The 15005-nt window shown below is 44.3% G+C and overlaps 1 protein-coding gene across 1 annotated transcript; it reads left to right on the top strand.

Moving 5' to 3' along the window:
* The first annotated feature begins 543 nt into the window (after positions 1-543).
* rest (RE1-silencing transcription factor) lies at positions 544-14507 on the top strand. Its single transcript, XM_020933426.2, is given in 8 exon segments — positions 544-662; positions 2904-3107; positions 4268-4499; positions 4580-4728; positions 4730-4840; positions 8464-8624; positions 9468-9551; positions 11105-14507. Coding segments are annotated over 7 exon segments (2820 nt in total). The 5' UTR covers positions 544-662; positions 2904-2910; the 3' UTR covers positions 12991-14507.
* Positions 14508-15005: the final 498 nt, after the last annotated feature.

The raw sequence follows: 15005 nt of genomic DNA, 5'->3' as shown, positions 1-15005 counted from the left end.
CGGGAGCTACAAGTAGCTCTCCACCCTCTTCCAAGTAGCTCGCCCAGGGATTTCTGCATTATATATATAGCACTGAATAACTCAAATTTGATTGATTAAATGCCTATTTTCTTTGTAAATGTATACTTTTGATGCCTAATTTTGCGCACTGACAACTGGATAAAAGATTATGTTTTATAGACACCTAACTGTACCTCATCTTCAGATTACCATGGCTCTTACATTTTCAAAATTTCTGACGACCACTAAAATGAGTAGCTCTCACATCTTCATTTTACAAAAAGTAGCTCACAGGAGGAAAAAGGTTGGAGACTCCTGTCATACAGTACATACTAGTAGAGTGTATATCGTACATATTCGTAGAGTGTACAGTATATACTAGTAATATATACTAGTAAAGTGCGTATATATCATACATAAAGTGTATATACCATACATAAAGTGCATATATATCATACATACTGGTGTGCTGTACACACGCTCGGGGAGGAGGGCGGATTCCGTTCAAATGCAGCTGTGTGCGTGCTGACGTCACGGTGCGTACGTCAGTGAGAGCGTGTGGAGGAATGTGCCTAAACTTTTCCCTGAGCGCTCCGCGTCTGTGACCGAAAAGTGGCTCATCGGGACGAAAAACTCGACTAAAGTGGTGCCAACTCGAGCAGGTAAGCGCCGGGGCCCGCGGGCTGGTGTACCGAGGGAGTCTGCACCGCCGCCGGACACTTTAGACCGAGTTTATCCGCTTGGAAACTGCGGAGGACAGATTTAGTGTGAGCAAAATGGAGGCGCTGTCCTGGGGCTGATCAGGACCACGGCTAACTCTCAGATCTCTTTAGACCCGATCCTAAACTCAAGAACATCCGAACTAAGGCGTACTTTCATTCAACACTTACCATCATACTTTTGAACAACTTTTAACACTTTATTTACTCGATAGTTCTCTAAAATGTCTACTTCCGTGAGCAAACTTTACCCGGACCTCGTTCGAAAAGTTAAAATCGTCCTTTGTTGCGACTTTTAAGTTATTTAACATATATTTCCTTTTTTATTTGACCACTGTTCGTCATATTTCTATATGACAAAGCAGAAAATCGATTTAAAGTGAACTAACATCAAGACAAAACTTTTATAGCCGCAAAATTGATTCCCGTTGCAAATGTTGATGCTTTTTGACACGTACCCCTTATTCACGTCCGTCCCGTGGCCTGTTTATTTCTCATATTTAAACTGAACTGACAGAAATAATGCGACTTTTAATGAAGCCGAATATTAACTGGGAATATGTCAAATAAAGTTGGGAGTTGATTTCTTGAAACCTTAATCCTAAACAAACTCTATAGGAGAATGTTGTGTTTCTCATGGGGGTTATGAACAGGACCGAGCTGGCGCTGTCTCTGAGGTGTGGTGCTGTTCCAAAATGGCCGATAACAAAATGTCGAGCCTCGTGAAGCACAGACAGAGGCTCCTTCTGCACATTCCCTCACACAACACACACAGCATGTGGGCCTGGCTCTGGGCTGCTGTGCAAACACATTTTTAACTCTAATAGCGTTAAAAAGTTCATGTCACGAACTAAACTAAATATACTATCAGAGGTGGGTGGTACTCAGTTACATTTGCTTGAGTAACTTTTTAAAATAAATTGGACTTTTAATTATCCTCTTCTGTCTGCATGATTTAACTATTCTTGAGTAATATTTAGTTTGAAGTAACAATAAGTAAGTTTCAGTAAGTCTACAAGTGACAAAAGCTTTATGTTGTTACGTTAAAATTATTACAGTCACTTCGAATTATAAATCAGATGTCAACATTTACTCTTTAATTTACTCTTACTTGAGTAGTAGTTTTTCCAAATACTTTTACTTGAGTCATTTATTTGGACTCAAGTAACGTTACTCTTTTCTGAACAAAAGTTTTTGCTACTCATAACCTCAAAATGTAGTTTTAAATGTTAGTATCATGACAACACTACTATTGATTAATTAAGTATAAGTAGTAGTTTTCATCTGGTAATTTTTTCACACAACAGCTGTTTACAGGACAACAGAGGGACAACAGAGGGACAACAGAGGGACAACAGAGGGACAACAGAGGGACAACAGAGGGACAGGGAGGAGGGCAGACTGCAGATGCCATTAGACTATTCATGACCTCCTACTACAACATTGTTAATATAATTTGTTGTTTTGGTTCTAAAGAGGATTATCTAATCAGATAGCAGAATGAGCTTCACATGAGTCCGTGCAGCTCCGTGAGTGAATTCTGGAGGTTTTGAGCTTCCCACATGAGGCCGGGCCTGTCCGTTTACAGAGAATGAGAAAAACTTGGAACTTGGAAACGTATCCTCTAAGTCTGTCATGATAATTACTATGTTGACTTAAGGTGCAGTCCATGAAAGACCAGTACTACGATAAGATTTGAGCTGAAGAGTGTTACTCAAATAATGAGAGGGTTGAGTAAAGAATGACTCATTACAGATACAAACCAGTGAATAAATAAAGTGTTTCCTTCTGTGTTTTTTGCAGTTCCTGTTTTCTAACTGTGCTGCTTACGTGTTATAATAGTGACATAGATTAATCTGAATATTATTTTTTATTGTCTATATTTTTTTAAGCAATATATTGTTGTTCCAGATTTAATTTCCATGTTCCAGACCTTCACATGGAATAGAAGAACATTTTTTAACGCAGTAAAAGTGCAGTCTACATACAGTTCCTGTTTAATATCCTGCGTAAACAACACTTGTAAAACCTAAAAATAAATGTTGATGTTTGGTTCTTCTGTATTCTTCCTCGCAGCTAAACAAACTGCTGCTGACGTTCACATTTTGGACTTGCGTCCTATTTTCTCTTTTACAAACTTATTCGGTACATTACCATAAGTTTTATTTCTTTTATTTTCCACAGGTGCATCATGTCTCTGGGGCTGTTCTCGTCTCCGGCGCCGCAGCTCGTGATGCTCGCCAACGTTGCCGCGGTGACAGCGGAGGTGGGCGGCGCCTCGGGCTCCACGGCGCTCTCCGAGGGGGACGGGGGCGGAGCGAAAGAGATGATGGAACTGAAGACGGTGGGGGAGACCTTCTCTGATGATGAGGACGAGAACATAATCAGGTCTGTAGTAAAAGTTAGAACCGGTTCCACAGATACTAGAAAAAAAGGGTTAGGTTAGGTTAGGTTAGGTTAGTTTGCTTTATTCGTACCCGTAGGTAAATTTGCTTTGCAGATTTGAGAGACAGGTTCCACATTTCACTTTTCATTCATCTACAAAACACACATAAAATCACAATTACAAAATAAAGTGTTACAGTGCTCCAGTGCAGAATGGTTTGTTCCATAAACAACCATTTAAAATCATCCATCACGCTTGGCTAAAATCACAATAAATATTAAATATGTTAAAAACACACAATCTTAGATAAATAGATTACAATTTATTCATAAGTATGACAGCAGCCGGAAAGAAGCTCCTTTTGAAAAATGACCACAGCTGTAAAAGAATAAAGACTAAAAACTAAATCATTTTATTTAAAATTTGTTTCTGAAACTTTATGGGCAAAATAAAAGGAACCAGAGTGTGTGGTCACTGCTGAGAACCATTAGCATATACTTATTTCAGTTTAGTCAGTTTCAGCCAGTCAGTTTCAGTTTAGATCAGGTCTGCCCAGTAAGTCGATCGCAATCTAAAACGCCACGGCCAAAAACCTCGTCCTTCTCCTTCTCAATCTCCTCCTTAAAACAAGTAAGTTGTTCATGTTCTGGCTCCGGTACGAGAGGAACTTTAAAATCTCCAGGTGCTCAATGCTGCGTCCATGTTTGGACAACTTCCGTAAACACAGAGCACGATCGCTGCGGTTGACGTCATCGTGTCTCCAGTGTCACATGTGGGACACTTTCGGGCCGTTTAACGTTCACACCGGAGATCACATACAAGTCGCATTTAATTGGTAATGTGAACGACCTCGCAAAAACATCAGATTTCACAAAAAAATCTGAATTGAGCGTTAAGCCCTGCAGTCTGAACGTAGCCTAAGTTACAGGTCAGGTCTGTGGAGAGACGATCCCGCTCACAGTCAGAATTCCTGTTTTTGTAGGTGTTTTTGAGCAATAAAACCACCTGTAATTGAATAAATGTAAGGTAGAGCTGTTTAATGCCACACTGTGGAACATTCCAGGCAGAGCAATGACGTATCCATGAAAAAAACACATTTGACGGACGCTCCTCCAGAGAAGTTACACAATTCAGACCCCTTTAACGTCTCTCTTGGTCACAGATACAGTTATGACGATCAGAGCCAGCGGGAGGTGTGCATCGTGGAGTACCCAGAATCCCCCGCGTTCGTCTCCGTCACCGTGGAACAGGAGGAGGAAATGGACACGCAGGAAGCGGAAAACCACGCCCCGCCCGCCAAGCACCTGACTCCGCCCTCCACCCCCGAGACCGCCCAGAGTCCAGAGAAGAAGAGCAAGAAGAAGCCTTTCCACTGTAAACCCTGCAACTTCCAGGTAAAATAACACAGATATAAAAAAAAAAAAAATACCAAGATTAGATTCGATTAAACCAGATGCCGATGTTTTTCTCTTAGGCGAAGACCGAATCGGAGTTTGTGGAGCACCTGCAGACTCACGCCATCAGCAAGATGCTCGTGGTCAATAAGGTGGAGGGGCGGAGCCACAAGGGAAAGGAGGCGGAGCCGGCGCGCGAGGAACCGGAGAAGACCAATCAGAACGCGGCGGGGGGGCGAGATCAAGGGGCTGATCCGCTGCGAGAGATGTGGATACAACACTAACAGATACGACCATTATGTCAGCCACCTGAAGCACCACAGCAAAGACCAGGATCACAGGTGGGACACTTACTGTACGTTTTTAATGGTCCTATAGAGGCTTTGCAGCATCACGTGATCCCTAAAGCAACGGTACCTACGCCGCCATGACACCGGGCACACTATGCCATTGACTTCAGCAGCATCGGAGAAACATGGGCAGGTTTTGTTGTGTATTTGGTTCTTCTAGACACTCTGAAAGCGATAAAACGATTTGTTTCTTCGCTTACTCATCAGGAGCTCAAACAAGGGAATTATTGGGGAAAAAAACGGGAATTATGTCTAGAGAACATAAACCGCCAAGAGATTTCCTATGGTACCATCAAGACACACTTGTGTCACTTTCATGAAGGTATTTACTATTTAAATTGTTTCATAGTTTATTTAATGAGAGAAGCACATTTACTGAACTAAAATTTAAAAAGAAAACATTTGCAGTGTGAGTGGCAGTAGAAACTGTATCTTCCAACGCACATATAAACATGTCACTCGTCGTAGGGCCGATGTTTTCTTTATTGCCTTGTTTATCCACAACTATGTTTTCTAGAATTAATCTCTTTTTGCGAGTGGATCTTTCTAACGTTCACGAGGATCTTTTCATGGCCGATTCTTTCGAGGTTCGGCTCACAGACTCTTCGACTCGTGCGCCATGTTGATCATAGGAGCCCAGTGTGGGTTCGTTGAATCGTAAACTAGTGTGGCTTTTCCTGGATAAATTAATGAAATTTTAGTTCAGTAAATGTGTTTCTTTCATTAAATAAACTATGAAACAATTTAAATAGCAAATACCTTGATGAAACTTCGGGTGTCTTGATTGGAAATCTCTTCGCGATTTATTTTTGCTAGCCATAATCCACGTCTTTTTTCCGATAATTCCCTTGTTTGAGCTCCATGATGAGTAATTTCCAGAGGAACAGTGAAGAAACGAATTGTTTTATCCCTTTCAGAGCGTCTAGAACAACCAAATACACAACAAAACCTGCCCATGTTTCTGAAGTCAATGGCATAGTGTGCCCGGTGTCATGGCGGCGAAGGTACCGTTGCTATAGGGGTCACGTGACGGTGCAAAGCCTCTGTAATACACAGAGTTGAGTCTTGTGAGCTTTAAGTCGTGTTATAATGCTGTTACCTCATCAAAAGCAGACCCGGAGTTGTGTTTTGTTTCATTTATACATGATTGAGTAACAATTGTCTACATCTCCAAAGCTCAAAATGTTGTGTTCCAAGTTGTGATGTTTTCAAGTTTTCAAGTTAACAGAGACCTTTTTATGTTTAATTGAAGAGAGATTGGAAATTCCTGGGCTGAAATCATCCAAATGATTCTAGTGAAGGTGGAACAGAGTGTTTGCAGTTTGAGAGACGAGCTCCTCTAATGAAGTGGCTGTTTTGATTCTCCAGTGGAGCGAGGACAGCAGTGAGCGTTACATTGTGGAAACAGAACAGCCGCTTAGGTTATTAGGTTCTTTTTTCAGACCAAGGATTTGTTTTCATACCTGGCACTAGCGGTCTTCCTCAGTACGCTCACACACCTGGGATACTGTCCTGAGGAAGTCGGACCGCAGATGGCGCTGTCGTCCTGCCTCCACCGGTAGGAAGACGGCGCCAAAATCTTTTTAAATGAGTGATGTCAAGCGATTACAATATTTAGAGATTAATTAATTATGATCTGTAATTAATTAATCTAATTAATCAGTTTTTTTTTATCTCACCTAAAAATTGCTGAGAAAAGCCTTCAACTTGAGGTATTTTCATTTGAATTATTATTATTATTACATTATTTTCATACTGTCATTAACGTTTTTATATTAGTATCATCATTATTATTACTATTACTGATTTGCATAAATAAACTCAACTTTACAACATATAAACATCACCTCTCTAGAGCCACATCAGCCTGTTTGACATTATAATGTGTTTAATGCAGCTTTGCGCAAGTCTCATAGAAACTAAACTTAAAACTGCATGGCTCATTTGCATAAACTAAGCGGAGAAAAGACAAAAAAAAAAAAAAGCTTCTACTAAAGGACAGGACTCAGTGGAATATGAGTGTTCTCTCTGTGACAGAGGGATGTTGATGATGATGGTGAGTCTGTTCTGTATCTGTCGTGATGTTTTCAGAGATCAGACATGTGCAAGTTTAACGCAAATGCGGCGAGAACGGGAATGAAAATTACAATTCTTTGCGAGAGCGAGCGGAGCAGGACTGCACAGTGCGAGACTGTGTTCTAACAACACATAAAAACAGATTTTATAATAAGGCAACTCGCATAAGATTAACACGATTAAAAAACATAACGCTCTAAATATGACTGTAATTAATTAATCGCAATTAACGCGATAATTTGACACCGCTAGTTTAAATCATCTGAACAGACTCGTCACAGCAACATCACATGACTCTGAGGAAAAACGCTAGTGAGCAGTTGAAACTTTCAGGTATGAAAACAAACCTTTGGTCTGACAAAAGAGCCTACTGACATAAATTATTGGAAGAACAAATGAACTTGATTGGATGAAAACAGCCACTTCGTAAGACGACAGACGAGAGAGCAGCACAGGACCTCAGTCTGCTGTAAATCTCCATCTGAAAGCCACTAACCATTACTTTGAGGATAGTGAGGTACAAATCTGAGCCAGAGAAAAGACATGATTTGAGAGGGGAGTTAAAGATGCTATTTTTGTTAGGAAAGACAATCCATCTTTGAACAGAAACAGAGCACATCATCTCTCTCCTATTTACAATTCCATCCTCAGACCTAAATCAAAACAAAGAAAACAATAGTATAGTCCGGTCATGCTCAGAGGTGTGAAAGCTCCCATCAGGGGTCTGAGTAATTATGCTAATTTGACTCGGGCTCAATCCCCACTAGGTGCAGTTCAGTAGACATGGCTAACAAACAGAAACTGTAAACAAGGTGTTAGTTTCAGAGTAGTTTCAGTGTAGTTGTCTACAGATATAAGACAGAGTCCACCAGTGTCTGACCAGAACCGAAGAAGCAGGTTGGATGAGCTGAGAAACTTATTCAACCAAAAAACTTTTGTCCAGTTGACAGAAATGAATTTCTCCTACCTAGCCTGATTCATCAGCTGATTTCACTTTGTAGAAACCGTCTGACCTCGCAGCATTAGGATTCATTCGCTCGACAGTAAGCGGGTACTTTTTAAATTCAACCAATCGCTGCTATTTGGTCGTGACGTACGTAATGGTCCGGTAACAGGAATAACTGGTATATTAAACTTTTCCCAAATCCCGTAGGAAGAAGGACAATAACATCTTTCCCCTTGATAAAATTCAACAAACATTCTCTTTGTTTTGACTTTAAATCCTCGATCTCAGGAATCGTTGACAACACAGAATGTATGGCTCTTTGCTGATTGGCTGGTGCCCGAACCCGCACTTCCGGGGTTTTTGCGAATCGTCTAGTGTATTCTGATTCTTGACCTGTTTGTTGGGGAGAAATGAAATTGACGGGAGGCACTAGGTCTGGACGACTGAGGGATTTCATGAACAAGTGAAGCCAGTGTAATGTCCCCACAGTCTGTAAAACTAACAACGTGTGTGTGTGTCTCTGTGTGTGTGTGTGTCTGTGTGTCTCTGTGTGTGTGTGTCTCTGTGTGTGTGTGTCTCTGTGTGTGTGTAGAGTGTTCAAGTGCACGCTGTGTCCCTACACCACAGTGAGTCAGTATCACTGGAGGAAACACCTGAGGAACCACTTCCCCAGTAAACTCCACACCTGCAGCCAGTGCTCCTACTTCAGCGACCGCAAGAGCAACTACATCCAGCACATACGCACGCACACAGGTACTGGGACCGGATCTAGGACTGGATCTAGGACTGGACCGAGATAAGACTGGGATAGGATGGGACCAGAACTGGACCTAGCACTAGAACTGAACCCGGGACTGAACCCAGGACTGAATCCAGAACTAGGACTGGACCCAGAACTAGGACTGGACCCAGCACTAGGACTGGACCCAGAACTAGGACTGGACCCAGAACTAGGACTGGACCCAGCACTAGGACTGGACCCAGAACTAGGACTGGACCCAGAACTAGGACTGAACCCAGGACTTTATGCCGCACTAGGACTGAACCCAGGACTGAACCCAGAATTAGGACTGAACCCAGGACTTTATGCCGCACTAGGACTGAACCAGGACTGGACAGGACTGACCCAGGACTGCCAGCACTAGGACTGGACCCAGAACTAGGACTGGACCCAGCACTAGGACTGGACCCAGGACTAGGACTGGACCCAGGACTGCACCGAGGACTGGACCCAGCACTAGGACTGGACCCAGGACTTTATGCCGCACTAGGACTGAACCAGACTGGACCCAGAACTAGGACTGAACCCAGGACTTTATGCCGCACTAGGACTGAAGCCAGGACTGGACCCAGCACTAGGACTGGACCCAGGACTGGACTGAACCCAGGACTGGGAATGGAAGCCAGGACTGGACCCAGGACTGGACTGGACTGGACTGGACTGGACTAGGACCCCAGCACTAGGACTGAAGCCAGGACTGGACCCAAAACTGGGAATGAATCCAGGAATGGACTGGACTGGACCAGGACCAGGACCAGTACTGGCCCCAGGTCTGTAGTCCCCAGAACCCTCTTGACAGTCCTCTTTCTCTGCAGGCGTGCGGCCGTTCCAGTGCCCCTACTGCGACTACTCCAGCTCCCAGAAGACCCACCTGACCCGCCACATGAGGACGCACTCAGGTGAGACGCCCCGCCCACCACACGCCACAATAAACTTTAAGAACAATATATTACTACACAGATGTACTGCATGAACGGTATGAATGAATGAATTTATTTACTTTATGACACTGACACCACAACAGTAAAACAGGATAATCCCAGAAAGACATTTTTAAAGGAGCCGTGATGTCTGGAGAAAAGGGAAACGGTGTGATCCGAGCGCAAACGTCCACTCTCTTTCAAAGTCTGGAACGCACCGGTCCGCACCAGTTCAATTCCTTTATTGTCACTGTCAAATAAAATCACAACTAAATTACGTTGGAGCATCACCACAACTAATATAATAATAATGAGCCATGTTGGATTGTTGTGGTTGTCGGTCGGCTGTCAGTCAGTCGGACTAAACGCGGACTAAACGCGGACTAAACGCGGACTAAACGCGGACTAAACGCGGACTAAACGCGGACTAAACGCGGACTAAAAGAGAAAGCTGGTGAGTCTGAGTTAGTCCTGGGTTAGTCCTGTTTTAGTCCTGTTCTGTCCCTGTCCTGGAAATCAGTCCAGTTAGTTCTGCCGTGTGTGTCGGCGATGGTCTTTTTCCTCTTGAAACGATGTCAGACGCAGACTGAGAGAGACGCCTTTAGTGTTTTTATGACATAAAACATCAGCGGAGGAGATTGACTCGACGACTGGGGCGTATATGTATTTATACTCCACTAATGACACTGGATCAGTCCCGGTCTAGTCCCGGTCTAGTCCCGGTCTAGTCCCGGTCTAGTCCCGGTCTAGTCCCGGTCTAAGCACGGTCTAGTCCCAGTCTAGTCCTGGTTTAGTCCTGGTCCGGTCCTGGTGTAGTCTTTGTGATCGGCTCGGTGATTGTGGTGTATATATTTATTCTCCGCTCATGCTTGTGGTTCTCGCTCTGGTTCTCGGGTTTTTCTTCCTGATAATAACGTCGCTGCGTCACTGACGCCAAAGACGCGCCGCAAAAACACAGGACGCTCTAGTCGCACGTCCACATAGACTTTACATTGAAACTTGACGCCTTGGTGTGAACGGCCCTTAACTGTTTCATTTTATTTCGTGATTCTAATTCTTGAAGCTGTAACTTTTCAATTCATATTCTGATGGATGCTTCAGTTTGAATGCTTTTAATCTGTGTGTGATTCATCACGGGCACGGGCGGGTAACGAGTGGAATGTTAAAGGGTTCAGGTGGGTGTGGGTTTAACTTTGATAAAATCACAGATTAATGGGCGGTTGCGATGCTGAACTGCGCAGGTGCGGGTGGGTGTGGGTCTCCAAAAATGGACTCTGCAGGACTCTGGAGGATTTTTTGAGATTTGCTTGGGGTGGAGTCAAGCTTCGGGAGGAGGTTTAATGGCTTTTTAACAAGACAGTATCTTTCAAAAGGCCTGAGCTGCAACAAATAAATAGCAGAATGAACCAATAATTAGCCATAGAAGTTGCATTTTCATTTCTCTAAAGCTCAAATATTTTGGGTGTAGTACAGAGCCTTCACGTCTAAACCTGTGAGCCTGTCGTGACCTCTGACCTCCGTCTCTGTTGCAGGTGAGCGTCCGTTCAAATGCGAGAGCTGTAATTATTTGGCGGCCAATCAGCACGAGGTCACACGCCACGCCCGCCAGGTCCACAACGGGCCCAAACCGCTGGCCTGCCCCTACTGCGACTACAAGACCGCCGACCGCAGCAACTTCAAGAAGCACGTGGAGCTGCACCTCAACCCTCGCCAATTCAACTGCCCCCTCTGCAAATACGCCGCGTCCAAAAAGTGCAACCTCCAGTACCACATCAAGTCCAGACACGCCGGGTGTGACGTGAGCCTGGACGTCTCCAAGGTCAAACTGAGGGTGAAGAAGGCGGATTCGGACAGCAGGGGGGACAGGAGCGCCGACGAGGAGTCCTGCGTGGATCTGGGAGAAGATGTGGACGAAGACGAAGAGCCAGCGAGACCCATTAATCTGTCCATCAAGAACAAGAAGCCCCAGGAAGAGGCGAAGAAGTCCGGAGACGGTGGGAAGGACCTGGACAGGAAGCTCAAGCAGAAGAAGATGGAGGACTTTGTGAAGGCGGTGCAAAGGATGACGCCCAAAAAGAGGAACAAGAAAGCTGACAAGACGCAAGAGAAGTCTGAGGAGAGGAACGAGGAGAGAGCCAAAACGGACGATGGTAAAGCGACGGGGAAGAAGGACAAGAAGGACGAGGAGAAGGACAAAACGGAGGACGGCAAAGGTGCAGGGAAGAAGGACAAGAAGACAAACAAAGTGTCTTCCGTAAAAGCAGCCAAGAAAGCCAAGACGTCCAAGAGGAAGGTGGCGGAGGTGTTGGACCTGTCCCAAAAAGAGGAACGTCCAGCCAAGGTGAAGAAGGTCAAAGACGCAGAGGAGAAACCCAAAAAGAAGAAGAGCAAAAAGGGAGGGCAGAGTCCAACGGAGCGGGGTTCAGTGGAGGTCCCGAAAGAAGTCCGAGAAGAAGCCTCAACGGTCAACGGAGAACACGTGGAGAACGGCGAGCAGAGAGGTGACCAAGAGGCAGCTCCGGAGGTGGTCCAAGACGTGCCAGAGAAGATGGACGTCGTACCCGAGGAGACGTCGAAGGAAGCGAGCGAACCTGACACTACCGCGGTACCTGAAAATGTTCGTGAGCGCTCGCCGGAGAAGGTCGCAGAGGTGGTGGAGGAGCTGACGGAACAGTCCAACCAGAAAGTACAGCCAGAAAACGGAGAGAAGACGACGGAGGTGGAGGTCGTGAACAAACCGTCAAAGAAAGGGGAGAAGAGTCCAAAGAAGTCTGCTAAAAAGAAGGGAGTTTTGGTGGAGGACGTGGCGAATAAACTGGCTCTGAACAAGGAGTCTGAAATGGTGCCAAATGCGGACAAAGTTCCTCAGGTTTTGTTGAAACCTGTGGAAACCGTGGAACCCCTGGAGAAGATGACTCAGACAACCGTGTCCAAGCAGGAGACGGAGCCCACCACCTCAGAAGGTTCATCTCCAACGTTCTGGGAGTCCATGTTCCGAGAAGGTCCAGCCCACTCCTCCACAAACGCCATCTCCTTCCAAAGAGGTGTTCGTGAAGCCGTCGGGCCGACCTCCTCTGTTCCTCCAGCGGCAGGCGTCCAGCAAACCCACGGAGAGCGAGGAGGACGAGGGCATCCACGAGGGGGTCCACGAGGGGGCGTCCGACGCGTCCGACAGCGCCTCGGAGTGCAGCGACGACTCGGGGCTCAAGATGCTGACGCCGACCGACGACGTGCCCACGCCCGCCGAGCTCAAGGCCCACCTCTGCATCTTCTGCGACCGCACCTTCCCCTTCAAGAGCGACTACCAGCGCCACCTCAACCGCCACCTGGTCAACGTCTACTACATGGACCACAGCAAGGCCGGAAAGTGACCTCGAGAGTCTCTACATCTAAAATAAAACGCGACCTGCCCTTTTAAGAGTTAAGTTTTAAGAGTCTCTACGGTTACACAAACAAGTGACCTGCCCTTTTTTCACAATGTCCGGAAGTGTCCTGCTTTAGAACTTCCGGTTAATGGTTTTCTATGCGTCCGGCGTATTCTCCACCAGCTTCATAAATCTGCCCGATCACCAAATCTTCAACCAACAAGGTCCACAAAGAATGTATCCACAACTTATCAAGGTAAAAAAGATGAAAGTTTAAAGGCGAACAGCAACTATGTTCCCTCAGCGATGTGTTCCCTCATTTCTAAGTTGTTGGGGTTTTTTTTCTTTTCAAAATTAGGCCCTATGTTCCAGCAATTTTCATCAGATTTTATCCCAATTTCTCCCAATTTTGTCGTCAATTCCACCCGACCTTTTCTCCACCAACGCCACACTACAGATGTAACGTAGAGGTCACGAAGGTTGAAATGACTCTGAATTATCACTCTAAATGCGGTACAAAAATAAGAATGACTTGAATTTCAAGATGGGGAAAAGGTCGGGTGTAATGACGGTAACAAAAATGTGAGAAACGAGGGAACATAGTCTCTGTTTGCCTTTAAGTTTTCGTCTTCCTTACCTTCATAAGTTGTGGATAAATTCTTTGCGGTTGAAGATTTGGTGATGGGGCAGATTTATGAAGCTGCTGGAGAATACGCCGGACATTTCCACAGACATTTTGCCAAAGAAAACCATCAACGGGAAGTTTCGCAAACCTAAAATGGGGCACCTTCGGCTGTTGTGAAAAAGGTCTTTACTGTAAGGCAGGGGTGTCAAACTCATTTTGGTCCGGGGGCTTTATCCAACCTACTTTGACCCCAAAGTTCAAATATTTGTTCAGAGAAATACAAATCTATTACAGAAATCTTTTTTAATTGATGAACTCTTTCTTTTACAAAATATTATGAACAACCTGAAACTTTAAGAAAAATACAAATTCAACACAATATTTTAACATGAACTTGTGTGCAAATAGGAATAAGTCTATTTTTCTTGGAAAATCCTGCACTCGGCTCCACTTTTCTCATGTTGGACATTTTTCTGATGAGAGTTACCAATATTTTAATAGAAAATATAATTAAAATATTTTCGAGGGCCAGATTAAAGGTCTTGGAGGGCCGGATCTAGCCCCCGGGCCATATGTTTGACACCCCTGCTGTAAGGCTTCTTGTTGATCTGCTTTTTTTAAGAATCGATACAGTTCGGCCGACAAGTGACCTTCAATTATCAAGCGAAACGTGACCTTTTATTTGTAAAAAAAAAAAAAAAATACTAAGAAGACTTATTTTCTAATGTACAGTTTCTAAATCGGTGTCAAAGTGCGTTGATGTTGCTGCCGTATCATTGTACTGTAGATCAGTTATCCAGAATAAGACCCACAGACCTCGTAAACAGGGGTTTGAATGAGCTAACCACTCTGCCACTGTACTGGACTTGGTGCCTTATCAATCAATCAGTCAATCAGTCAATATGTCAATTCTTGTGTAAATAAAAATAAAACCTGGCTCTGAAAGTGAAGCCAATATTTCCAGAAACATAACAATGGGTCAGTCCGTATGAAATCAGCCGCCCTCCCCTATGAGCCTCTCAGATTTGACTGAAAAAATGTCCAAAAATTTCTAAAATGGCCAAATGAAAGAATCTCAAGTTTTAGCTCAGTCACTTCAGTCGCTCCTGAGTTATGGCCTGTTGAAATTTTGGGCCATGCTCACTTTTTCTGAAGCCTTCATTTATAAGCATGTTTGAAAGACAATAACTCCATAAAAAATAGAGCTAGGAAGATGAAGATTTGTATTATTGTAGATTCTTGGTCATAGATTCTGAATCTGTTGTCAAATATTGAGTATCTTTATTAAGGGGGGAGCTGTGGGCTCTCGAAATCTCACATTTGGTTGCCGCTGAATTTTTTTTTTTCAATTTTTGATGTCCAAGATCTATTTACTCCAAGCAGATATTTACAAACAAACTGTTGAACCTGAATATTTCAGAGAATGAATGAGAGTGAGAATCT

Source organism: Boleophthalmus pectinirostris, unplaced genomic scaffold, assembly GCF_026225935.1.
Source record: "Boleophthalmus pectinirostris isolate CB_2022bp ecotype Guang Dong unplaced genomic scaffold, ASM2622593v1 HiC_scaffold_3, whole genome shotgun sequence".
NCBI lineage: Eukaryota > Metazoa > Chordata > Actinopteri > Gobiiformes > Gobiidae > Boleophthalmus > Boleophthalmus pectinirostris.
This window is presented reverse-complemented; position numbering and strand designations above follow the sequence as displayed.